Raw genomic sequence first — 25,138 nt, 5'->3', positions numbered from 1 at the left:
AGCCTGGAGCTCAGAGTAAATTTCACTGAAAACAGGAAACCACGAAGCTGCGATGTGCTCACTTGTAAGGGTCCAGAAAAGAAGATCTCGAGGCCATGCAGGAGGAAGCTGGGGAGGAAGTGTGGTGGCTTTCTGCTCTGGGGCCTCCTCCCTCCCTTGCTCCCTCCCTCCACACATCAGCAGCCAGGCTTGGGGTCTGGCAGCCAAATTCTCAGAAACTATATCTGCCTGGAGGTCAAAAGCTGAGGGATGGGCCAGACCAGCCTCCCCGTAAGGCAGGAGCACTCTTTCTGAGCTGGGGGATCGGAGGTGGGTCTGGTCTGTAGGCTTTTCCTTCAATTCTAGGGGTAGCCAAGCTCAGCCTTGAGCATGTATCACCCTGCCCATCTCTGCCGTGGGTCCTCAAGAGCTGTTAGAACAGCACCCTCTTTCTATGGCAGCCGGCACTAAGTGTCCAGGGAGCAGATGGAAGCGAAGAGGAACCCCCAGGACAGAGCAGGAACTGGGATTTTGGTGTCCTGGCTGCTGCAGGTGTCCGTGCAGTCTCCAGGCCCACTCTTTCCTCAAGGCCAACCCTCCCCCGCCCCGCCCCAGCATAGCAGGACACCCACACTGCCCATGCCCTCAGGCCTGACGGGGAGCTCAGAAGCAATGCCGTGTATCCAGGGGACCTCTCTGGTTCTAGCTGCAGGCCTGGAGGCTTACTGCTCCCAGAGATCCCAGAGCTGCATTCTTCCTCCCCCAACTCCTGTCCCCCACCTCTTCAGGCCATCCAGAGGGCTCTCCCTGCGTGCTGGGCCCTTCCGCCAGCCTGAAGTCCCAGCTTTGCGCCCTGGGGTCCAGCTCAGCAGAGCCCGCATGGGCTGCTGAGCTAAACGCCCTCCTCCAGGCACTGCCTGGGCCCTACCCGCTCAAACTCACCCCTTCCCCTCACGGGCCCCTCCACCCCATTTCCCTGTTCCCACCCCCAGAGTATGCAGAGCCCCCCCCCCACTCCTCTCCGTGTCTTAAAACGCTTTAATCAAAATTCCGCAAAGCATTCCCTTGCACATGGTGTATAGAAACAAATCCAGGACACGGCTGGAAGCAGGAGATGGAGCACAGGGCCCCAGACCCTTCTATGTACACACCCACCCCACGGGGTCCCTCTGCAGTGGAGACTCAGCCCAGATTAAGTGGAATGGAAGACCAAAGATGGGGCGGGGGAGGTGGAGGAGATGGGGGGCTCCCAGGCACTCCTGGAAGCAGAGCAGGGATTCAAGCCCATCTCCTACAGTTTTTTCACAGGGTTTGCACTTGCTGCCCGTGGAGTTTTTAATAACACCTCCTCTTTCCACTGGCGGGAGGGTCACAGTTGGGACAATACAGTGTGCGGTCACCTTCTGTACCAAGCACACTGCACAGTGGAGGGGGGAGGGGCAGAGGTGGAGCCACTCACCTTCCCAGCAGGCTCCCCGTGCTCTCCCTCACCCCCCTCTACGGTGCGTACTGCAACCTCTGGCCTGGCCCCCATTGCCCAAGATCCCAGTTGGCCCACAGTGGCCGCTGTGCCTCAGGGTGCACTTCCTATTTCGGGGACCCTGGCCAGTGAACTCTGGGGACCAGAGGGCAGGCAGCGGGAGCCCATTTTTGTTCAACCGGCAGACAGCTACTGGGAGAGGTTGCTGGGAGCAGACAGCTGGGAAAGGCTCCCATGGCCCCTGGGGGCAGGCAGGCCCAGCCTCAGAGCTCTGGGCTCACAGAGTGGGAGTCTGATAGAGGAGCTGCCTCAGGTGAGGTCAGGAAAGCTAGCTCTACCACACTGAGGAGGAGTCTTTCCACATTGTGTCCTGGGTCTCGTGCCTGGGAGGATGGCACTGTGTGGGAAGAGGGGAGAGGAGTTCTGTCCAGTGCTCATCTTGTCCCATCAGGGCTGTCCAGTCACAAAGCTCATGTCCCAGGGAGAGAAGCTGCCATAGGCTGGAAACTCTTGAACTTCTCGGATGTAGGCCATTTGGCATTTGTAGCTGGTAAAGTTCAGGTCTCGGGTGGGGTCCTAGCACCCCACCATCCTTGAGACAGGGGCTGAGCCATCCAACCCCTTCTCCCTTCTGCCCTGTAGCACCCAGAGGAGTTGAGGGTCTGGCCATCAGAGGTATCTCAGAGAGTCTGGGCTCAGATCAGGAGGGAGGAAACCAGGACCAGGGTCAAGGCCAAGGGACCACTCAAGAAGGTCGGCTCTGCCTCAGATGCACCTGCCCCAGGCCCAGCCACAGTTGCCCGCCGGCCCCAGTTGGTCTAGATGGCCTCAGAGTTTGGGGAGTCAGGCACGGGGTCTGCAAAAGAAAGGAGAAGTAGAATGAATGGGGAGCTTCTCAGTCCTTCACCCCTAAGCCCACACGGGGAGGCTGTAAGGCCTCACAAGGGGAGTGAGGCTGCTGCCCTGCAGGCCACGGGGAGGTCATGACCTTGCAGTCTGTTGTGCCCTGCGGGGGTGGGTTGTTGGACTACACTTACCGAGGGTTGGGAAGAAGACATCCCCAGGGCCTGGTGGAGACAGAGGGGTGCCCGGCTCAGAGAGTAGGTGCCGCCCGGACTCTGAAGGCTGCCGCTGAGCCATGTAGGACAGTGGAGACCTGGGTTTGGCCTCTGGCATGGTCTGGGAGGACGGAGAGGCCTCAAAGCCAGGATTTTCGATTCCTTGCGTGTTGCCGCTAGAAAAGGAGAGCTGGCTCAGTCCGTTGCGCTGCCCAGGTTTGGGCCTTTGCCCTCCTGCCTGCCCCATTCTTCTGCTTCCCTCCCCGCCCGTGCCTTCACAGCCCATACCTCTGTACCCTCTTCCCGCAGGAAGGGAGGAGCCAGGGTCAGAGAGAAAAGGGCACGGCTTATACTCTCCCATCTCCCCTGAGCTCAAGGCGGCATCCGCAATGGGCGCAGCCGGGAAGCCTGGGGTCAGAGACACGCTCAGGACACTAGATTTGGGAACCTGTGGCGGGTTTCTCTTTGGTCAGAGCTGATGGCATTAGGATTGAATGCTTGTAGTATGGTGCGGGGAGCAGTGTTCTCCCTCTTCCTGCTTGGGAGCGGGATCACCTCGAAAGAGACTGCCACCCCCTGCCGCCAGCTCTGAGATCCTGGCAGGACCACTGGCAGGACCTCCTTTGACCTGTCTAGAAAATCATCTTTCAAACACCTAGAGGCACTCTGGGTTTGCTGGTAAAGGTAACTGGGCCAAGTTCCTGAGTGGGGCTCATTCCTGAGGACAGCCCCCCCATGCCAGACTCCACGGCCGCTTCCTGCCCCGAGCACACCAACACACATTCTCCCAGCCACCATGTGCCCTGCCCACTGCCCCACTAGGAGCCCCTGGCCAGCCTCTGCCCTGGTGGCCTGCGGCAGCCTGATGGCTTTCTCCTTGGAGTGCTCTGCAGGGAGGGACCCCTGGTCTGGGTGTGCCATCTTCCTTTGCATGTTTCAGTGTCTGTCCCCAGTTCAGCTGCTTTCTCCTCCTCCCCCAGCCTGGGCAGCTGACACTGGGCCTGAAGGAAGGTGCCGGGCTCATCCCAGCAGCGTTAGAGCTCAGCCTACTGGGCAGGGTGGGGGGGGGGTGGCAAGGAGAGCACAGATGTGTAGGCCTCAGTGGCAGATGGCAGACCCTTTGCTAAGCAGTTGTGCCCTGGGGGGCTGTACGGGAGCCTCCTGCACAGCTCTCCTTCTTGACAGCTGACCCAGGGCCTGGGGAGGACCCGGGAGGCCTTGTCTGTGTTCTGAGCCATGTCCCAAGACAAGTTATCGGCGGGGTGAGTGGGGAAAGGAGTCTGGTGAAGGGGAGTCCAGTCCAGGCAAAGAGTGACCTCCCCCGCCCCGGCATTAAGTCCAGTTATGGTCTGAGTGTAGACCGTGCCCAACAGAGCCACAGGCCCGGGGAGAGACAGGGAGAGAGAGAGCTTGCCAGGCTTGGAGTCGGGGTCAGGGTGGCTACAAGCACTGTTCTCAGGAAGATCTCCAGGGGCCTTACCTGTCCATCCGCACCAGCTCCTGGGCACCTGGGGACATACAGACAGAGAAGCTAGTCACAAAGGAGAGGCTTCCCTAGACGGCATCCCTGTCCCCGCTGCCAGATGCCCTTCGAGGAACAGGAGCAAGGCCAGGCTGGGCCACACTCAGCCCTGGATCCGCCTTCTGCTGGTTCAGGAGGCCCGCACGGCAGTGTTTGCCCTGCACGCAAGGCCTCAGTGAGCCTGGTGTTAACCAGTGATAAATGAAACGGGCTGCATTTCACAAGCATAAGGGACGGCGTTTGTCCCCAGGAGGCCAAAGGCAGCCAGTGCTTTCTCCTGTGGCTTCATTAGGTGTTGCAAGAGCTTCTGGATTTAAGTATCAGGCAAAGGCCTCTCTCCTGAATTTGCTGTTTCCTGTTTGGACACTTGCCACACTCTGGTCTCTCGCCATGACTTACTGAGTGGGAGGGCCTCGAACTCAGTCCCTAACTGGAGTCCCTAATTGGTCCTCTCTGGTCCGTCCTCCACATTCCCTAGAGGGTGGCTGTAGCAGTGACATCTCTCAGGAGAGCCATAGGGGCCTGAGACCCCCTGACTTCTCAGCCATTCCGCCACTTTCTGATGCTCCTCCAAGCTGCTGCCGCACTGTCCCACTCCCAGGATTCCCCACCCCCAAACAGGCCCCCAACCAGAAGCCGTGGCCCTACTTCCCTCTTCCTTGCAGCTCCCTGTACACTTCTCATTTGCAAGAGCTCTACCACGGTCACTGTGGGGAAACGTGGGCGGGAGGGGCACACACGGAACACACGGGAAGTTGCACAAAGGTTCCTAAAATCTCTGCTCTCGCAAGGAATCATGGCTACCGTTTAGCGGGCGGCTCTGTGCATCGGGCTTTGGGCAGGTGCCCAGCGTTCCCTGGGCTCATTCTCTCCACCCGTTGAGGGGGTGGGTTTCTGGACCCACTTTAGAGCTGGGAAACCCAATCTCCATCTGAAACTGGGTTGGTTTCCACACTGATCAGCCTCTGCAGGAGGCTGCCTGCCTCAGTGCTCCCAGCCCTTTCTCTCTTCCTCCCTGCATATGCTCTCAGAGCCAGCGCCCTGCCTGCAGCAACCGACACACGCTCCCTGTCCCCTCCCTCCCTGGACTGCCACCCCGACCCGGCGCTTAGCCTCCGCCCTGCAGCCGAACTCCTGGTGTTTTGCAGTGACTTCTGTTCCCAGAATTCCAGCAGCAGCACTTTTCACAAGACTAGATGAAAAAAGGACCCATTTCTCCCCTCCCTCTCCATTTTGCACGTGGTTTCTCTCTCATCATCTCTTGGGTCTGTCTCGAAGACTCTGATCCTATAACTCATTTTTTCTTTCTTTCTTTTTTTTGGAAAGGGGTGAGCCAACTGGCCTCCAAAATATTTTTTTTAAAGATTTTATTTATTTATTTGACAGAGAGAGAGAGATCACAAGTAGGCAGAGAGGCAGGCAGAGAGAGAGGTGGGAGGAAGCAGGCTCACACCAAGCAGAGAGCCCGATTCGGGGCTCGATTCCAGGACCCCGGGATCACGACCTGAGCTGAAGGCAGAGGCCTTAACCCACCGAGCCACCCAGGCACCCCCAAAATACTTTTATTAGAAGATAAATTATTGACACCTTGTTACTGCATATATTTAATTTGGGGATAAGGAGCTGTAAGCAGCTGCATGTCACAGAATTAGGGTCCGTTTAGTTTCAGAGGATGCGTGAAGCACTGAGAGCTCTTTACTGGGAGCTGAGTGTGTCTCCCTCCTCGTCCCTTCCTCACCTGCGTGAAAACACTGCACAGATGAACACGAGCTCACGGAGGCTCCACAGTGATGACTCTCCCTGCTTGAGCCCCTGGGTTCTTTCTGCTCCAAGCCCTTGACCCGCCTTCTCCCCCCCACACCCCCAACCTCAGGTATTTCTGGCAGTAGGCTATGGCAGGTTTTGTGAAAGGAGTGTGGATGTCCTGAGAGTAAGGGAAAGGTGACCACAGGCCCTGAGTGAGCCACTGTGGGGGCTCCAGGTCGGGCCCCCAGGAGAGAGGGCCGTGCAGGTGTTATGGTCCAGCCAGAGGAAATTGGATGTGAGCCAAAAGCCACCTGCCAACAGAGCAGCTCTCTCTCCACTACCTTCTGCAACCCGCCAGAGGGGAAGAGGCAGGAGAGGTGACGCAAGGGCCAGAGCAGAGGCCTCCCCACCCTCCTGCTCCTGGAGGCCTCAGGCTAGCCCAGGTTCAGGGGTGGGGTCAGAGGAAGGGCAAGGGCCACTGTACCACAAAGGAGGATGAAACGGTGTTTGTGGCCATGAGCTGGAGCCAGGCTTCGCCGCTGACTCACTGTGAGGGTCCCTTGGTGAGTTACTGAACCTCTCTGTGCCTCAGTTTACTCAGTTGTCAAGGAGGAACAATTGTAGGACCAAGTTGTCGCATCGTTAGAAGAGAAGGCATATAACAACCTTGGCACGGGACCGAGCACGGCAACCTTCCCAGGCAGGGGTTGTGGCCAGGACGCTCATGCCAGTGGGCATTCTGATGATCTGGTGGGATTATACTCCCGGGGAAGAGCCTGAGTGGAGAGCTCTGGGCTTGAGTCCCAGCTCTGGCACTTACGCACTTCAAGAACACTCGGTTAATTATTTAACCCTGCTAGTAAGCTCAGGTTTCTCAGCTCTACGGGGAAAGAACTGAACTAAGTTATCTCCAGGATCCCTTCCAGTTCTGATAATCCAAAGGTCGTTTTTGCCCCGACAGTTATAATGCTGGTTACAAAACAAGCCTACCCCTACCTTAAAGCAGATCCGCAAAGGATCTCGGGGTGGGGCGGGGGGAGGGGCGGGGTGGCCGCAATTTTATAAACCAGTTTGAACCACTCTGTGTGACTATTCATTCAGTCAATAGACATTTACTGAGTGCTGAGCCAGGACCACTTGAGGCTGGTGGGCACTCAGGCCCCCCAAATGGCACACCTGGGTCCCCTCCTCTCTCCACCATGGAGCCCAGCTCCTTGCAGGGACTCGAGCACCTTCCATCTCTAGAACAGAGAGGAAATGTGCCTGCCTCTTGCCTTTGCTGATCCCAGGGGTTGAGCTGGGGGCTGGGGCGGATCGCTTGCACTCTCACCCACCCCAGGCAGGTGGGGATACTCACGGCGGTTGGAGGCCACCTGCCTTTGCCTGTAGACCAGGAGCAGGATGAGGGGAAGGCAGAGGATGCCCACGATGCAGGCGCCAGTAGCCAGCGCAGCAGCTGTGATGCCTGTGAGGGGAAAGAGAGCCACGGTGAGACTCCATTCCCTCCATTTCTCCTGAGGGGAGACTGAAGCCCAGAGAGGAAATTTCCGGGCAGCAGGGGACCCAGCTTTACCCAGGCCCCACAGCCAGACCCTTAGTGATCTGCAAGAGGCACAGAAGGCCTAGGGATCCCCTTTCAAAGAGAGCCCCATGCCACCTGCCCACATGGGCCCAGGGCACACAGAGATGAGACCAGGTGCTTAGAGCAAAGGCAGCTCCGGGAAAGAGAGAGCAGGGTCTTCATCCCAGGCCCCTGGGGACAGCTCAGCTGCCCTGGGCCACAGGTTGTTCCCTGGAAAGGGAAAGCAAGTCCTTCACAGATCCTGTGTCATGACATTCAAGGTCAGAAGGAACCCAAGTGGTGAAAAACGTTTGGAAATACATAGCTGTGATGGTTGCACCACACGGTGAGCAGAATTAATGGCACACTTAACAGTGGTTGAAATGCTAATCTTATGTTATATACATTGTACCACAATAAGAAAAAAAAAAAACATCAAAATGAACAAAAGCCCCACTCATCCCAAGAGACCCCTTAGCTCTGGACACAGCTTCTGGAAGTGATCCCACACCTTCAAGTCATGGGGGGAGATGTGGGTGAGAACTAGAAAAATGTGAATCTTTATCCAGCGTTTTAAAATTTTAGACTTTCTAAATTAATATATATATAACTTATATATATATATGTATATATGTATATATGTTAAAATATATTTAAGAGTTTTCTCCTCCTGAGGTGTCTGGGTGGCTCAGTCATTAAAGCATCTGCCTTCGGCTCAGGTCATGATCTCAGGGTCCTGGGATCGAGCCCCACATTGGGCTCTCTGCTCAGCAGAAGGCCTGCTTCTCCCTCTCCCACTCCCCCTGCTTGTGTTCCCTCTCTCGCTGTCTCTCTGTCAAATGAACAAAATCTTAAAAAAAAAAGTTTCCTTCTCTTGCTGCTCCTCCTCCCCCCGGGCCCCCTGCAGAGGCAGTCCCTGTCCCCACTTTCCTTGCGTGCAGCCCAGATTTGTTCCCTGCGTACACAGCAAACGGCTGCTTTTCATGACGATCGCTTTGCCCACTCAGCATGTCACGTTGCCCACGGACAGCTCTGGATGGCACAGAGCTCTACCTCATTCTGCCTCGGGCCTTGTCACTGGGCTCACCCCAGAATTTATGGAAACAGCCCCCCACTGGTGGACATGCAGATTGCTTTGATGTTTCCCCGTAACTAATAACGTAGCCGCGGACTCCTCGCGTGTGCATCTTTGCTCTCTTGGGAAAGTACCCCCGAATGCAAACTCCCAGCGGCGAAAGTGCTGAGCCAAAGAGTACACGTGTTTTCCTCCAGGCTGCTGTCTAATCGCCCTCCACGTTACCATCCCACCAACAGCATGGGAGGCTTCATTTGTTTCAGCCTGTCTGCTGACGCCAGGAGTTTAGCTGGGAGCAGACGTACCCTCAGAACCACAACCAGCGTAAATGCATTTCCTTCCCGATTTCAGCCCTTCCCAAAATACAAAATATGGGCTGGGATACCTTGTCATGGCATCAATGCAGCCCCTGGGGAGCTTGGGGAAGGTGGAGGGGTTGTGGTCCCGGTGTTGCCTTTGCACTATTTATTTGGGAATAAAGGCTGTTTTTATCTCATTGTGTTGCTAAACACCATGATGGTGTAAATAAGCTTTCCGGGGGTTTGTTCATACCACGGAAGAGAACAAACTGTTTGCAGGCACTTTAGACCTACCCACTGGTGCAGGAACAGTTGCTATGCTAGTTACAGAGCAAGTTCAAGTCCACATTAAAGCAGGTTCCCTGCACATCTCAGCAAGGCTGCGGTTTGACGTGGAGTAGTGAAAGTAGACACATTCTGTAATTCAGACATTCAAGGATTTCTAACTCCCTGTCATAGGACCTTCTGGTGGGCACTGAGAAGGGGGCTGCAAAGTGCCCTATTCTAGTCGTCAGAGCAGGGCTCCAGACTGCTACTAAGTCACGTTCAGTGGGGTTAGATGCTTACTCACTGGGGATCCCTGTCCCCACTCCAGGCCTGACTCCTGTTCCCAGGCAGAGATCCCCCTCTGTGGGCCCTCCAGGGGACCAGGACCTGGTTTCCTTACAACCTGGGCTGAGAGTTGAGCCCAGGACAGGGAGACAGGGTCTGGGGACAATTTTGTGGGACCACCTGCCCTAGAAGCTGTGGGCTCTTCTGTAGAGCCCAGCCTCGCCCCAGCTCCCCACCCCCTCCCACAAGTATGGCCAGTACCTGAGGAGGAGAGGGTGAGGGGTCCTGCTTGGTAGCCTTCCAGAGCCAGGCTCACTGGGAAGGTGACCAGGCACTGGCAGAGAGAGCTGCCAGGCCAGCCCTGAGAACTGTGCCAGGCCCTTACACAGCAGGCTGGAGGGGAGTTCTGCCCAACCCTACCCTGCTCAGCAGTGTACCCTTGTCTAGAACCTGCCTGTACCCTGTATGTGGGTATGTAGGTAGGTGGGTAGGTAGGTAGGCAAGAAAAGGGAGGAGAGAGTTCCTTCAGGCTGCCTGGTTCCCCCAGGAGGGGGTTGGATGAAAGCAAACCGAACATTCTGCTATGTAGGGCAACAGGGAGGTTGCTTGGCAGGAGGTAGCCTGCCCAGGCCCCTTCCCTGGGCTCAGTGAAAAAACCACAGCCCCTCAACAATCAGGGGTTCCTTGGAGACCAACTTCCTCAGCCTCTCTCCCCTCCTCCCCCAACCTCAGACTGACCTGGGCTTTCAGATGATTTCCTAGCCTGGCCACCCTCTTACTTTCCAAAGAGACCATTAGGAGACAGGGCTACAGGGAGAACAGAAAATCCCCGAGCCGCTTGGCTGGAAGCATCATTAGCCCACCAGGTACCAGGGCTGGCTGTGGGGCACCTGTCTTAGAGCGAGCAGGGACTAGGGTCTTTCCAAAGGTCGGCAGCACTGACAGCAGTACCCAGCAGCCGGACCTGAGGCCCACTAAGCACAGGGGTCACTGGACAAATGTTCCCAAACCATTAGAAAACAGATGTGTGCTCACTGTCTATTGGCATCTACTTGCCATCCCGTCATGACCCACATGGTACATAATTTTTTTCTTTCTTTCTTTCTTTCTTTTTTTTGTCCAACATTTTTTGAATTGAGGGTTTCTATAAAATCTGGAATTCTGACCTTGCTGGGAAATGGAGAGGCTCTGGCAGCCCCGGCCCCCCTCAAGCATGCAGCAGTTGGAGCTGCACTTACAGGAGGGCGGCTGGCTACTCACCACGGTCCCCACCCTCCCCAGGTCCCTGGCTTCGGGGGCACTGGAGTTTTTGATCTCGGATTCAGCCTCTTGGGTAACACGGATTGCCTCCCTGTTAGCAGGGAAGGGACACACATGCTCCCATTTCTCAGCGGACCCATGATACCGAGAGAATGGAAGTACTGTCCCCAAACCCCCACACCCTACCCAAAAGGATAACTGGGTTCCTCTTCCTCGGACGCCATGTCCACCTTAGTGACAAGACTCCACCACAGCTAGAGTCTCCAGACCTCCAGAACCAAGGGTCTGGAAAGGGACTGGGCCTCCAGAGGTCACCAGCAAAGTCATCACCCTGCCCTCAACAGTTCTGATAGAAGTAAACACACCCCTTTGGCCCTTGGGGAGCCAGGCCACTGTGGACAGTAGCTCAGGGAAGCAGGGACCAGAGTGAGGCTGTGCATCCTTGGAGGGGAAGGCAAATGTCAACATCTAAGAGTACAGGTGCCCAGCGAAGGAAACTTGACGGACTCTTGACAATCAAGTTCAAGGTTCTGCTTCAGCCTTGGGTTCTTACCAGCCAGAATCCCAGGCTTTCCTGGTTGACTTCTGTTTCCTTAATTCCAGGAGCTGCTTCTTTAGAGTCTTAATTAGGAAAAGTGAATCAAATCTCGGCTCCCTCTATTTTGTACCTTGTTTCTTCATTGTCCCCACTGGCATCTCTAATATATGTCCCAGGACTTAAATTCATAAAACTAATTTTCAGAAAATCGGTGTTGAGAGAGGAGGGCAGCCCAGCACCTGGGCTTTGTGACCGAAAACAGGGCGCTCTGGCTGAGAGACTGGGAGCAGTCCCCGCACCTGTCTGCACCTCAGTTTCCCCGCCAGTGAAATGTGGGCAGTGGCAGAGGGGATGATCTGTAGGGGAGCTCTGGGAGCTCCTGGAGGAAGAAGGGGGACTGGAGGGTTGCTCAGAGTGGAAGGAGCAATGGGGAAGTGAACACTCGTGGGCCCCCTCCAGGTGAAGCTCGGCCCCCGCCCCAGGGGCTTGCACACACGGCCATCCACCCTCACCAGGGAGCTGCCCGGGGAGGAAGTGAAGACAGCGGTGGCCTGGTGCTGAGGCGACACGTCAGGTTTGCGGTGCACAGAAACAGGGTCTTGAACCAGAGTTCCTTAGTTCCATGTGGGTCTGGCTCAGACGGAAATGTGTGTTCTAATTTTATCCCTGGCTAAGCTGTTTGTTGGTTCAAGCAAGAGTGGTTGGAGGAGAAAGTCATCACGACCTTTGAGCTAGGCTTTGCTGGGGCTGAAGTTCTAGCTGCCCTCAGTCTTTGTGCATGACCTACTGGAGGGCAGCGGGGAGAAGGTCTGCACTCTTGTATCTCCAGGGGCTGGGCCAGGGCTGGTCCACGTTAGATGCCTTGTAGATACTGATGGATAGAAGACTCTGGAAGCCGAGACACTCTTCTCTTCAAAGAATGGAGACGTCTCCCCTTTGCCTGCTGCCTCCAAGCTGCTGGGCATTCTGCCCTGGCCTCTGAGTGCCCAGACATCCCTCCAAGCTACGGCCTGCCTTCTTCCACAAGATGCCTCCCGGGGCCAGAACCAGGGGGCTGACTGCCTCCCAACCACTGCCCTATGCGTTCCTCAAGCTGGGAAGAAGGTGAAGTGAGCACATCCCAGCTGTATGAATTTGGGCAAGTTATGTCCCCTCTCTGGGCTTCTTGTCCATGTATGGAAAGGGAAGGTGGTGCTGCCTGCTTCAGAGGGCTCTAATCAGACTCCATGGGGATACCAGTACTTGTAAAGACTGAGCACAGTGCCTGGCATGTCGGAAGAGCTCTAGGAAAGGTAGTTCTGCTCCCCTTCCCGAGTCGCTCCGTCCTCTCTCCCCCGTGCACAGAACAAGGAAGTTTTAAGCAGGCAGATTCAAGCCAAGAGAACCGCCCCCCCACACACACACAGCCTTCTATGGGGCAGAGCACTGGTGGGCAAGAGCAGCATCCCTGAAAACAGCTGTGGCACTCGGCACCTGTCCTGGGGGGCCCTTGGCCGGAGACCACTGTCAGGGCACCCCCCCACCCCCAGGAGCCGGCTTCCCCGGGCTTTGAGCCTTGGAAGGGGAGTGGGCTTCTGGGAAGTTCAGCCCAATGGCTCTGGGAAGGGGGCGGTGAAAGGGAGGGGCAATAGCAGGGAAGGAAGAACAGGGGCGCCGTGGGCTTGGAGTGATGAGGTCGGAGTCCCGAGTGGGGCCTGCGTCCAAGAGGAGGGCAGAGGAGAACGGAGAACCCAAAAGGGCCAAAAGGGCAGTCCCTTACTTTCACTCTCCCTGGGCGATGGTGGGTATGCAATACACTGCGTCGATGCTGCTTTGTCTGTGGGAGCAAAGAGAAGGGGCGTTAGGTGGGCCTGAGGTCAGGAGGGCCTGTCACAGCCAGCACACACGCACACACACAGATGCATCTTCTCACCGCATGGCTGTGTGTGCCCGGCTCACTCTCACGTCCCAGCATGTGGACACCTGTGGGCACCCACACGTCTACCCAGCCCGTCGCCTCACACGCTCTCACCTGGGGACACACACACACACATAGTCACTCCCCAACAAGTGTTCACCGGCTCACACCCCAGGTCATATATCACGGCCACTGTATTGTCCCAAGCGGTACCTCCCTGCCTAGGTTGGTACCCTCTCTTACCAGACAGAACCATGCACACCCCCCTCTCCGTCACACTCCACCAACCAGAGAAGCTTACACGCAGCCCCACACCCCATGACCACCCCTTCTCACCACGTACGTCCCTGGAGTGTCCATGTCACCCATCTGGAACCACACCCCCCTCCTGACAGAATCACACATGGTCACACCACCCGATCCCTAGCAGCCCAGCCCCGGAGTCGCGTGGTCACCTCGGCTCACTTTCCAGCCGGGGCCTAGCGCGCCGTCCCCATGGCCACGGCCCCCCCGGGCGGTCCCATAGAGGAGCCCTCACCTGTCTGCACCGCCAGCTCCATGGCGCCGTGGACCCTGTGCTCTGAGTGGTGGTGTCTGACCTCCACCACCAGGCAGCAGTAGAGGCCGCTGTCCGCGAGGGTCAGGTTGTATATGGTGATAGAGAAGTTGCCGTGGTGGTCGGAGACCGACTCCAGCCCATGGCGCTGGGCCAGGTCCTGGCTGGCGTTGGCCTGGTGGGCGCTGTGGTGCAGGTGGAGGTCCTGGAACGTGAGGTTGCGGATGGGCCGGCGCTCCGAGCACACCTGCACTTCGCCCCGTGAGCTGCGGTACCATGTCTTGTAGTAGGTCACGTCGTGCCCTTTGGCCATGGGGCCCACGATCCTGCAGGTGAGGGTGACGTTCTGCCCCTCGGAGCACATGTACAGGGAATATGGTGTGGCCACCTTGAAGGCTGCCGCCGGACCTGTTCAAAGAGACAAGAGACGGTCCTCTGCCTGTGCCAGAACCACTCCCAGTTCCTCCTGAGTGAGGAGGAACCTTGGCCTGGGGCTCCAAAGATGTGGGTCCCCCAGGCCAGTCAGCTGACCTCCCTGGTTCTCAGCTTCTTCCTTAGCTCCTGAACCTGACTCCATCGCGGGCTGCGTGGGAGGAGGAGCTTCTCCAGGTGAGGGACTCCCCTGGCCTCAGGGAAGCTGCACGAGGTGCAGGAGAGGCTCTGGGCAGGCAGCGGACTGGGCCCAGCCAGCGTGTCTATCTCCCCACACCAGGGCCACTGGCACTGCGGCTCTGCCCATGACCAGCTGCAGACAGCTCCTGCCTCCATGCCCCATGCAGTCTGGTGGGAAGCAGAACGAGGAGTGTGAAGGCTATTTGGGAAGAGCAGCTCTTTGCCCTTGACCACCCTTCTGGGGCCATTAGCACTTTGGGCCCTACCCTTTCCTGAGGCTGGCCATGTCTTCCCGCCCCCTCATCAGGGAGCACTAATGGAGCACCTTCTGTGTGCAGGGCCTGGGCCAGGGGCTACATCTCACCTGGATGCTGAGCGCACAGCCTCCCCTTGGGAGCTGAGGGCCTTGCCACATTGACAAAGCAGGCCTTCCTGACAAAGTAACCCACAGGCTAAAGGGCAGACTGGTGCCAGCCTACAGGGCAATTGGAGGAGGGAAGACTTAGCCATCCTGGGGACGGTCAGGAGACTTCTCGAAGGAGCGAGTGTCTTTGGGGTTGATGGATAGAGAGGACTTCAGCAAGTAGAGGGGGTGCCCTGAGCTAGGTGGTGAGGAGGCGGGAAAACCCAAGGTGTCTTGGGGCCGGGGCTAGATCAATCAAGAGAGGTCGCCTCATCTGTGTACCCGCTGCCATCCAGTCTTCTTAGAGATATTTCCTGGTTCATTTTGTCTCCAATAGGCAAATGAAGCCATCCCCTGGTCCTCTTTATCCTACCCCAGCCCCCCAGCACTTAACCATGCTGATCCCCCCAAGCACTGGCCCTTAAAAGCAGGATGCTGGGGCTGGAGTCCCAGCTCCTATCTAGCCGTGGGAGCCCCCCTTCCTCACATGTGCAATGAGAAAAATATTGACACAGTGCATGGGTGTGAGAGGACAGAGTGAGGGAAAGCTGAAAACATGAGATGTGTGTTCTAATGCCCTTTACAGACACAGGGAGGATCACCATGGTTATTATACGTTAGCGGTATTTGAATTTTAATTGGCATTTCAGAGGCTGTCGTAAGTCAGGGAAGGAGTTTGGAAATGTGTGCAGAATCCAAACCAGCACGTCTCTTCCACAGCCACTGTATGAATCAAGATAATGCCACTTCCTCCTTCCCACACCCCCTTCCCTGTCTTTAGAGCCTGGGAACCTCCAGCAGAGCTAAAAGCTTTGCCCAGTCCAGAAGAAGGCAGCCTGGTGTAGATTCAGAACTGGACAAGCCTGCGTTGGAGTCCAATAGCTGGGGGTCCTTTAAACTCTGAGCCTCAGACTCCCCCCTGTCAAACAGAAATGAAAACATCTACCTGCCAGAGTTGAGGCAAGGATTACAAATACTTGTCACGGAGTGCTCGGAAAGTGCTTTGCTAATACTTGGTGCTGGCTACAGGGAAGCTAGACAGCTCTCTCATTCATTTGGGCAAGTCCAGAAACATTTAGTAGGAGTGAAAATAGTTCCGCAGAATGGAATGGAGAAGCCAGCTCCAAACTCTTTCCCACTAAGGTGTGAATGACTAACAACAGCTTGGGATCCATTTCTGGAGGGCTTGCATATTTAAAGCAGAGTGTGGGGGTTAGCACAATCATGGCCCCAAAAGAATATATCTGCAAGGTGTTGTTTTAGGCCCCTAGAAAGTAAGGAAGATACACACACACACAGCTCCTTCCATTCATTCCACCCACATGTGAGAGGGAGCTAATTCTGGGAGCCCCAGATCTATGGAAAATCTTTGCCAACATAAGAAGATATTTCACATCTTGCTGGCAAGATGCTGGTCTCTGTTTCAGGAAGAAATGTAGAGGCCCAGAAGGGGAAAGTGATTTTCCTAAAGTGCCACAGAGGGAGGGTATGTTTGGACTCAGAACCTGGAGCCTGGGGGGCTTCAGGTAAAGCCAGATCTAGTTAGAACTAGAAGAAGAAGGAAGTGCAGGTATCCTGTGCTATGCCAACTCCTTTAGGGGCATGTCTAGCAACCCTGTAAGGTCAGCATTGTTTTCATTCCTGTTTCACTGAGGAGAAAACGTGAGGCACAGAGATGCTAAATAGTTCAGTGAAAATCACAGTAAGTGACTCGGACTCCCCCTCACAGGCCTTGGTGGCAGCCATGGCCACAGAACTATGTGTGCCAGTAAATGAAGGGCATAGTAGACAGGGAAAGGACCCTCATAGGCACTCCCAGGAAGACTAAAAACCTGCCCAGAGAGCAAGACCAAAGAGCTGTCTGCCTTGCGCTCCCCCCTGCCCCAACAAGCCCCAGCTAGTGGCAGCTCTCACCAGCACCTCTCTCAACTCATGCCCCATCTTCCCTGTTCCCAACCCCACATCCTCCCCCAGAGAACCCAAGGCCGGAGCCAGAGCCAGATCCAGCAGCATGTGCTGCGATCACACACACCTTGGGGGCTGGGGGAAAGAGCTGGCTCAGTAGAGGCCCCAGGCCGTGTCTGAGATCATTGCAGGGGGACAGGCAGAGCCAGGGTTGAAGCAGAAGCAGGAAGTGGAGCACAGAGCTGAGCCAGGTGGGGCTGGGGTCTGCAGAGTGGACAGAGGTGTTAGATGGGGCTCGCTTGTGGCTGGGGCGGATCAGGTGGGGGCAAGCAGCACCTCCGGCTTCCGGTGGGACCCCAGTCCCAGAGCTGCCAGCAGGGCCTCAGGCCCCAGCCCTCAGGGTCCAAGCAAGGCGGTGGGTGAGCACAGAAGTGCCTGGACAGCACTGGGGAGAGATTTTCAGCCCTAGAGGTAATTTCCTTGAAAACCCAGGGTGGGACACAGAATTGCGGAGAAGAGCAAGGGACGGGAGGCATGGGGAGGGGAGCATTGCTCAATCCCCAACACCCTACACACCCCAGAGGACCTCTTCCCTTTTTAGAAAAAGGAGAAGCTTGCAGTGGGATTCAGGTTTGGGGGATGAGGAACAGTGTTCGATTTCACAAAAGGGCCTGACAGCAGTGAACCAAGGGCTCCCAAGGTCTTGTCTTGGTCAGGGGTTCAGGGACGGCGGGGGTCATCCCCTTATGGTGTCTAAGCCTCAAGCCAGGTCAAAGCCTAGGGCAGCCTGTCTGTCTATCTTGGGAGGGTGCTCAACAGCACAGAGTTGGGGAAAATAATGCCCGTCCCCCATGCTGTCCGCAACTGCACAGGCACACGTGTTACTGGGGATATTTATATCGCACAGCTGGATTTATAATTATTTGGCAGGAGGATGTTGCTTATTGTCAGGAACAGATCCTTTTGGACACCTGGGTCATTGTCAGAGATTGGGGAGAGGCTGGGGAGGAAAGCCCTCAGCTCCAGGGCAGCAGAGAACATGTGGGACAGGAAAATGACCCTGGGCCTGGGTCTGAGCCCAGTCACTGTGCAGCTCTTGGGGCCCAGCTGTCACTGGGTAAGGAGGCAGAAGCCCCGAAGGAAGATTGCTAGGAACCTGGAAAATTCCAGGTCTCAGGATAAAAACCTTGGTCTGACAGATCCCTGGGCCCCTGTCCTCACTTAGCCATATCCTTGCTGTGTGCCCTTGGGCAAGTCCCACCCTTCTCTGTACCACCCTCTCCTCATTTCAAGAGACTCCCCATGTTCCTAGGCCTTTCCAGCTCTGAGAGCCTGGGGCAGGAGGAAGGGGCTATGTTTCCTTAGGGCAGAGGAAGGGAGCAAGAAATGGGTCACTTACGTGTTAGGACTTACTTGCTTAGCGTTTTATACTCCTCTCACTAAAAATCCCCTGAAGTAGGTATTATCATCCCCGTTTTATTTATTTCTTTATTTTATTATTTTTTTAAAAGATTTCACTTATTTACTTGACAGAGTAAGTGAGAGAGAGAGACGGAGAGCAAGCACAAGCACGGGGAATGGCAGGCAGGGGAGAAGCAGGCTCCCTGCTGACCAAGGACCCCCGATACGGGGCTCGATCCCAGGACCCTGGGATCATAACCTGAGCCAAAGGCATATGCTTAACTGATTGAGCCACCCAGGTGCCCATTTAAAAGATGAGGAAGCAGACCCAGAAGTCAAACAACCTCGCCAAGACCACCCAAGCCTATGTGACTGAGCTGAAACCCACAGCTTGGACAGGCTAGCACTGCAGGGAGGAAGAGCCCCCCCGCCCCTCAACTCCTGAAGCAGGTGGGGCTGACACCTGTCAGAGAGTGAACTGACCCCAGGCTGACTGCAGCTTCCAGGCAGTCTTCCTTGCTCTGCCTCAGACCTAAACTGAAAACACCATGCCATCATTCCACAAATATGTACCAAGGTCCCACCATGAGCCAAGCCCAAGGCAGAGAGGCCACCTCTGAGGGATGGCCGCTCAGAATCTAGTCTCGCTCCTGCCACTTCCCAGCTGTGGGACCCTCAGCCAAAGGCGGGCTCAGGCCCTTGTAGAAGCTTCTGTTCCGGCAGGCACCGGGGAGAGGGGCTCCTGGCTGGCTCCGTCTTGGGGTGCTAGTTTTCATGAGTTCACCTTTCCCCCCAGCAGGCACCTCGCGAAACCCTGTGGGTGTGCACGGGATGGGTGTGTGTGTGGGTGTGGAGAGGCCTGTGTATTTTCCCTGACGGGGCACGAGTTTAGCCCACGGTTGCCAAGGCGACGCCCCAGCCTTTGGAGGTGGGGCCCCAGCTTGATTAGTCGGGCCTGGGAGGCCGCACCCAAACAGCAGAACTCTGTCCAGCTGCTGCTAGCGCTTGTAAGTAAACATCCCACAGTCCCCGATCCTCTGCTGTTGCTGGCCTGGCGAGAGCCGCAAAAGGCCAGGACCTCACCCTCCCAATGAGCGCCAAACAGGCAAGGGACTGGTCTCCAGCTCCTGGCCAGGCCCTGTCCCCCCCCTGGGGGGGGGTAGTCAATGGAGGGTGTAGGGAAAGGCTGGGTTCTGTCTTTAGCAAGCGGCAGAGCACAGAGGGAAACAGAGTCCAGGAGCAATCAGGACCGAGTCTGCCAGTGCCGAGTTCCAGGAAGTGACCCCCGGTGCGAGGGGTGGAGCAGGCAGGTCAGCGCCTGGGGTCTGTGGCCGGCAAGGACAAAGGGCATCTCAGATGTGTTTATTGATACCTGCCCCCGCAGGAAGTGTCCATTCACATTGGACCAGGGAGTCTGGGAAGGGGAAGCCAGGCTCTATTGGAGGAAGCGGGGCTTCCAGCACCTTGGGAAAGCATCCGCGCATCCGGGGCTGGAGGCTGTTGGCCAGCACGCCTCCCTGGAGAGGGCCTGGGCAGCTGGCCAGACGCCCCGCCAATGGATGCTTCTCTGGGTGCCTCCTTCCCAGACTCGCCCAGGCCTGTGTGCAGCCCAGAATACCAGCTCCAGCCAGCTTCCCCCAAGGGTCTGGACTGTGAGGACTTCCTAAGGTCCAGGTCCCAGTCCCTGGGACCTGCCCTCGGTGCAGGCAGCCCGTAGTCACTGACACAGTAGAGGTAGCCTGGGATGGACCAGAGGGCCCACGTCCTTCCTGCAGAGGGAAGCTGGCCTGGCCAGTGAGGGCTCAGCTTGCTGTAAGCTCTCTCCCTCTCCCCAACTACCCCTACCCCCATCCCCCCCTCCCCCGGCCTGTGGTTATTGGGATAACTAGTGGGCCCCACCATAAGAGAGGACCCAGCGGGAGCTACCGTATTTACTTGGACACTATATTTACTTGAGGAAGGCAACAGGGGCTGGGAGAACCGGGGGCTGGAAGCGGCTCAGAGAGGCCCTCTGACCCTGGCTTGACCTCTTAAGAAGGAGACCACTGCTCTCTTTCTTTTCCCAAGGGGCAGCTGACCTGTCCCCTGCCACCAGCTATTGCTTCCCACAGTGGTGAGTTGGCTCCTGCAGCGATGGGGGGAGGAGCCGCTGGCGACTCTAACACAGACAGTTTTACTTTTAGTTTTATGGCATTAAATGCCATAGAATCACAACGAGAGAAGGTTATCCCCTCCTCCCCACCCCGCCGCCTTTTTTTTAACAAAGGACAGCAGGTTTCAGGCTCAGAGCCTTCCCCAGGCTATAGTTTCCAGCTAGAACTGAATACCCTTATTTGGTTTTCTTGTTGTGTACTTGTATGATTTGGGTCTATTTATGGCAATGATACTGGCTTTCCATTGGTGGCAGTGGTAGAAAGTTTCCTTTTAAAATCTATTTACTTGGGGCGCCTGGGTGGCTCAGTGGGTTAAAGCCTCTGCCTTCGGCTCAGGTCATCGGGCTCTCTGCTCAGCAGGGGGCCTGCTTCCCCGAAACAAAACTAAACTAAAATAAAATATATTTACTTAAGTAAAAAATAAGTCCATTTGGGGGGAAAAATAAGTACATATGATAGGCAGATGCTGCTCCCCAAGTCCCAAAGGTAAGGAGCAGAAGGCCGAAGCTCAGGGGGCACTGTCTCAGAGCTGCCCTTCCGAAGGGGGCAGTCAGGCTCCCTGACACCCCGTCCCCCAGGCTGCTGGTGGCTCAGAGAGAATGTGTGTTCGGGGTCCCACAGGGAGTGAAGAGCTTCTGCTGTTCAACCTCAGGTGCCCAGGGGGAAGAGCATCCCAGGCAGAACAGTTAAAGGACGGGGTCCGCTCGGGCCCGAGCACAGAAAGTTCATTACTGCGTGACGCAGGTACCTAACCGCCACGGCCTTTCCCTCTGGGAATGGGCGGCCCGAGCAACCCGGCAAAACGTAAAGATCAGTTGTGAGAAAGATCCCAGTTAGACGGGCCAACCCTGAGCTGGGCTTGCCTTGAAGTTTCCAAGACCCCCATCTCTGGGGAACCTGAAGAGAATCTACAGGTGCCTCCATGGACATTTCACACTTTAAGTGCCTGTAGGTGCCAACAGGTGGTGGGACCTCCAGGATTCTTGGAGTCCAGTCCTAGGGAAACCAGTCCTGCCTTCCCACACCCTGGGCTCTCCAGCCGGCAGGGAACTTAGATGGAGGGCCAATGGCACGTGGCTGCAGAAAGCCAAGCAACAGCTGAACACCTCACGTCATCCACCAGGGGCCAGGCACGGGGCTGAGGCTGTGCACTGACTTTTCCTCGCAGCCTGCGAAGGGAGGGGCCATCATCATCCCCATTGTAGAGATGAAGGAACTTGCTCAGAGAGGCTGAGCGACTTGCCCAAAGGCACAGCAGTAAATGGCCCTCTTGGGATTCGAACCTAGATCCCACTGACTCCCGAGACCAGACTGTGGGGCTCACAACCCCAGGTCCCTTGCTTCACCATTCCCATTACAGGCTGTCATCACGGAGGCTTTGGGCCTGCCAGTGCTGCTGCTAAGGGGACCCGAGGGTCCCTCAGAAAGCTGTGCTGCCAATCCCTGGGTGCCCCAGTGAAGGCAGGCTGCTCCTAGATGAGTAGCAGGCCCAAACCTGGGGGCCTCAAGCTCACTATGTGGGGTTTAGTGCTGGTTGAAGGCATCACTGCCAATAGGCCAGATGGGCCCCGAGGAGCCCTTCCTTCCTTCCGTCCCTTGATCTGCTGGAGCCTAAGACCCATAAGGCCTATATAGGGATAGGTGGCCTCTTTCAGCTTCCCAAAACTGTCGCTCCCACCCGAGCCACCCATTCCAGGGAGCTCAGGCTCTGGCAGGGAACCTTTACCCAGCTCGCGGGGGAAACAGACCAACCAACCCAGCTGGGCAAGTACTTCTGGGCTGGAATTGCTGGGCATCCCTGGCATTGGGTCGTTGCCCCCTCATGCCCATGGGCCGGCCTCAAGGGCCACCCCAGGCGTTCTGGACAGAAGATAGTGGATTTCCTAAGAGCTGACCTTTGCTGTGTCAGAGGCTTGCGCCATTGGGTTACCCAACAAGGCCCTGCAGTGTGTTTACCATGAAGGGGAAGATGGGGTCTCCCCTCCCCAGCCTCAGTGCCCTTCCATGCACTACTAGTTCCAGAGTCTGGGCCTCCCAGGTCAGCCTATAAGGCCATGGTAAGGACAAGAACTTTCTCAGGTCCTAGGAGTGCATATAGGGGAAGAAGAGTCTGCCACCCTTGGGGTCTGCTGGGGCCTGGCTCTCTAGGTGCTTCCCTCCACCATCTCACCCTGGTTAAGCCCAGGAAAGGGGTATCCTGAGTACCTGCTCACCACCTCTGTTCTCCTTGGTGCTGACCCAGGCTCAGGAGCTTAGAAAACACCCACACCAGCCATCTCCCTCTCACCTTCCCAGACATGAAGGCTTTGACCCTGAGCAATCCTGCCCAAGGCAACCCAGCCCCTCCGCAGGCCAGCGAGTAAGTCTTTCCAAGTCACAGGTCAATCCTCCTGACCGAGCCTGCGACCAGGCTTCCCGTCTGTTAGCCCCTTGTTACATACTCTCCTGGGTAGTGTGAATGTTCATTCGCGTGCCCGTATGACAGTTAAGAATATTGAGTCCCAGAGTAGTTCAAAGCTGAGAGACCCCCTTCAGTGGAAACCTACTTCGAGCTCTAATCATCTCCCTGAACTGGGCCTGAAGCTGTCCCTTTGGAGCGCCAAGCTGTCTGGGTAGCCAAGACCTCTAGGGGAGAAGGCTTCTGGCTAAGTAGATGATAGGGAGCAAGGGCTGTGAGCCTCTCTGCTACCTGCTACTCTGCAAGGGGGCCCCCTACACCTTAGTTCTCCCAAACTGGGGCTGCTGAACAGAAAGCAGCCTGGCCAGGGGAGGGCAGGGGAAGGGGTAAGCGAGCAGAAGGGCCTCTTCGGCTCACTTGAGAAGAAAGGGGCAAGCAAGGCAGGTGCTCTGTGGTGGGAACGGTGCTGGCCTTCCTGCCTGCCACCATCCCCTGCCCCTTCTGGAAGCCATGTCCTGCCATGAACAGGGCCTTGGTACCGAGACTGCCTGCTCCATCCTGGGAGAATCCAGGCCAGGGCTAGGCAGCTCCGTGTATGGGGTGTGGGCTCCCTCCTCCTTATCAGAGGCCAGACTCCCAGCACTGAGATAACAGGCTGCTTGCAGGCACCCAGTTTGTTTCTGAGGTATATTCCAGGTTCTCTCAACTCCCTCCTCTTGCTCCTGCCCTGTGCTCCCCCTCCTTTCTTCTTCTGACCCGCCCACTGGGTCCTTGTGCCAACCTTCCCCCTGCCTCCCTGACTCCTCTCATGACTCAAGCTTTCCCTGGGCCCTCCCCACAATGTTTGGTTCACAGGCTGCCTGCCGGCCCCCTCTTCCCTTGAAATCCAGCTGCTCCAGCGTTGGGCACGCAAGAACCAGGGGCCAGGCTATGGGCATCCTGACCTCTGCCCTCCCCCCACCTCCCCACCCTGCCCTGGGTACCCCCGTGTCCTGGTCAGGATTCCACTTGGGGTTGTGACAATCTGGGCTTTGGGAGGAAAAAGTGGCACCTCCCTGGTTTTAGGGCCTCTGAGCATGAGCTGAGGAAACCGAGACCAGAAGGATGCCATAAGTAATCCCGGGTCCCAGATGGGGCTCATGGCCAAGCCAGGAAAGTGGCCCACAGTCTCCCTAGGACTCCACACTGGTCCCTGAGCTGCAGCCTTGCTAGGATGTCAGGAATCAGCTGACCAGTCAACTCCCAGCAACCAGACCCTCAGGATAAGGACCAGGTGGGCACCCACATCTGGGAATGGACCCGTGCCCCCTGAGGTACAACCAGGAGTGTCTCCAGGGGGCAGGACACAGAGTACCACACCTCCTGCACCCAGTGAGATCCTGGAGCCCTGAGGTAGGACGGGCAGGGAGATGCCACAGGTGTCAGAAGCCTGTAGGGTGCACAAGAAAATGCTGGGGCTGTCCCCACCGTGGCCACCTCCCGTCCTGCAGGAGCTAGTCCTGCGCTGGCCTCTCTGTGCACAGAAAGGTTGGCAGGCAGCAGCTCGGGCAGCTGTCAGAACATGCAGATATGCCACCACCCAGCCAATGCCCTTGGCAGAGAGCCGCTGGCCCCTGCCAGTCGGTCCCAGCAAGTAGGAGACACGGCAGGCAGAGGGGGGCGCCCCACTCCCCCTGCACCCCTCCCTAGCCGTGTTGTCCCAGTGCGCCTCCCCAGCGCCCGGGTAGGACTCCTGCCCACCTTACCTCGGGAGGCAGCCAGGAAGAGAGCAAGGAGCACAGGCCCGCAGCGCGGGCCGCTGGCCTCCGGGACCAGGGGGACGCCCATGTCACTGCCGGGCGGCGTCTGGAGCCCCGGGGCCCGGAGTGGGACCGCGGGCTTGAAGGGGGAGCGCCTGGTGCTCCGGGAGCGGCGGCACACAGCTGGCCGGAAAAGCTCCGGCTGAGTGAGCGCTGAGAAAGTGAGCGCCGTGGGCGCCCGAGCCGCGGCTCCAGGGCCCACCCCCCTCTCCCACAGCGCCCCCGGGGGGCCGTGGGGGGAACTGCCTCACCAAGGGCCTGCGGGCGGGGCTTCCCGCTGACTCGCAGAGCGCCTGGCCCTCTAGGTAGAGGCGACGGCCCAAGCGTTCCTGTCAGCCCCGCCTCCTTACTACTCCCTCCTGTGCCCCTCCGGAGAGGATTAGTACAGCCCTGCAGCCTGAAAAGGGTATTGCCTCTAACTTAGCGGCTACACACACAAGCACCGTAGGTTGTGTCTGACCTCACCCACCTGCCTTTGAGTTGTCTGGGGGCAAGCCCCTGTCCCCAACATCCTCCAGCCCAGAGCAGGACCTGGTAGGTAGGAGGCAGTCCTGGCGGTGGAATGAATGAGTGAATGAATGAAATCTAACTTTTGTAAAGGGTCAGGCAGGTTGGAGCCCTCTTGATGGTAGATCCCAGAACCTGCAAAACCCTTGTGTGTGCACACGCATGCACACACACACACACGGGGCACAGTTGCAGGGATACACACCAGGCGTGGCCCATCCCTACAGACGCATGCGTGTATGCATCTGGTAGATATCCCATAGGAAATCCTTAGGGCCCCTCCCCAGCTAGGCCCCAGCACCACTCCCCACTTTGTACCCTCTCTAGGTCCCTGTGCCCTGGGTATCCACAGGACAGTCATGCATCCCTCCCCAGTCCTCTACTCATGCACCCCAATCCAGCACTGGTGCCTCTGGTGGTGTCTCCCACCTCCCCTC

The 25,138-nt window shown here is 57.0% G+C and overlaps 2 protein-coding genes across 2 annotated transcripts in view; one reads left to right on the top strand and one right to left on the bottom strand.

Annotated features, from left to right (window-relative positions):
• The window catches only part of CDH23 (cadherin related 23), a gene marked incomplete at its 5' end in the record, with an annotated part of 358,117 nt that overhangs the window by 292,809 nt on the left and 40,170 nt on the right, over window positions 1-25,138 (top strand). The gene's annotated exons all lie outside the window — the stretch shown is intronic.
• On the bottom strand, window positions 1,002-24,375 carry VSIR (V-set immunoregulatory receptor). The gene is made up of 7 exons (XM_080823588.1): window positions 24,141-24,375; window positions 13,506-13,931; window positions 12,830-12,886; window positions 7,143-7,250; window positions 3,998-4,025; window positions 2,497-2,693; window positions 1,002-2,315 (listed from the first exon to the last, which is right to left on the bottom strand). The coding sequence occupies exons 1-7, from the start codon at window positions 24,220-24,222 to the stop codon at window positions 2,278-2,280; spliced, it is 936 nt and encodes a 311-aa protein (XP_080679714.1). The 5' UTR covers window positions 24,223-24,375; the 3' UTR covers window positions 1,002-2,277.

Source organism: Martes martes (assembly GCF_963455335.1).
Source record: "Martes martes genome assembly, chromosome: 14".
In the NCBI taxonomy this organism is placed as follows: Eukaryota; Metazoa; Chordata; class Mammalia; order Carnivora; family Mustelidae; genus Martes; species Martes martes.
Note: the sequence above shows the minus strand (reverse complement) of the source record. Positions and strands in the feature narration are given on the sequence as shown.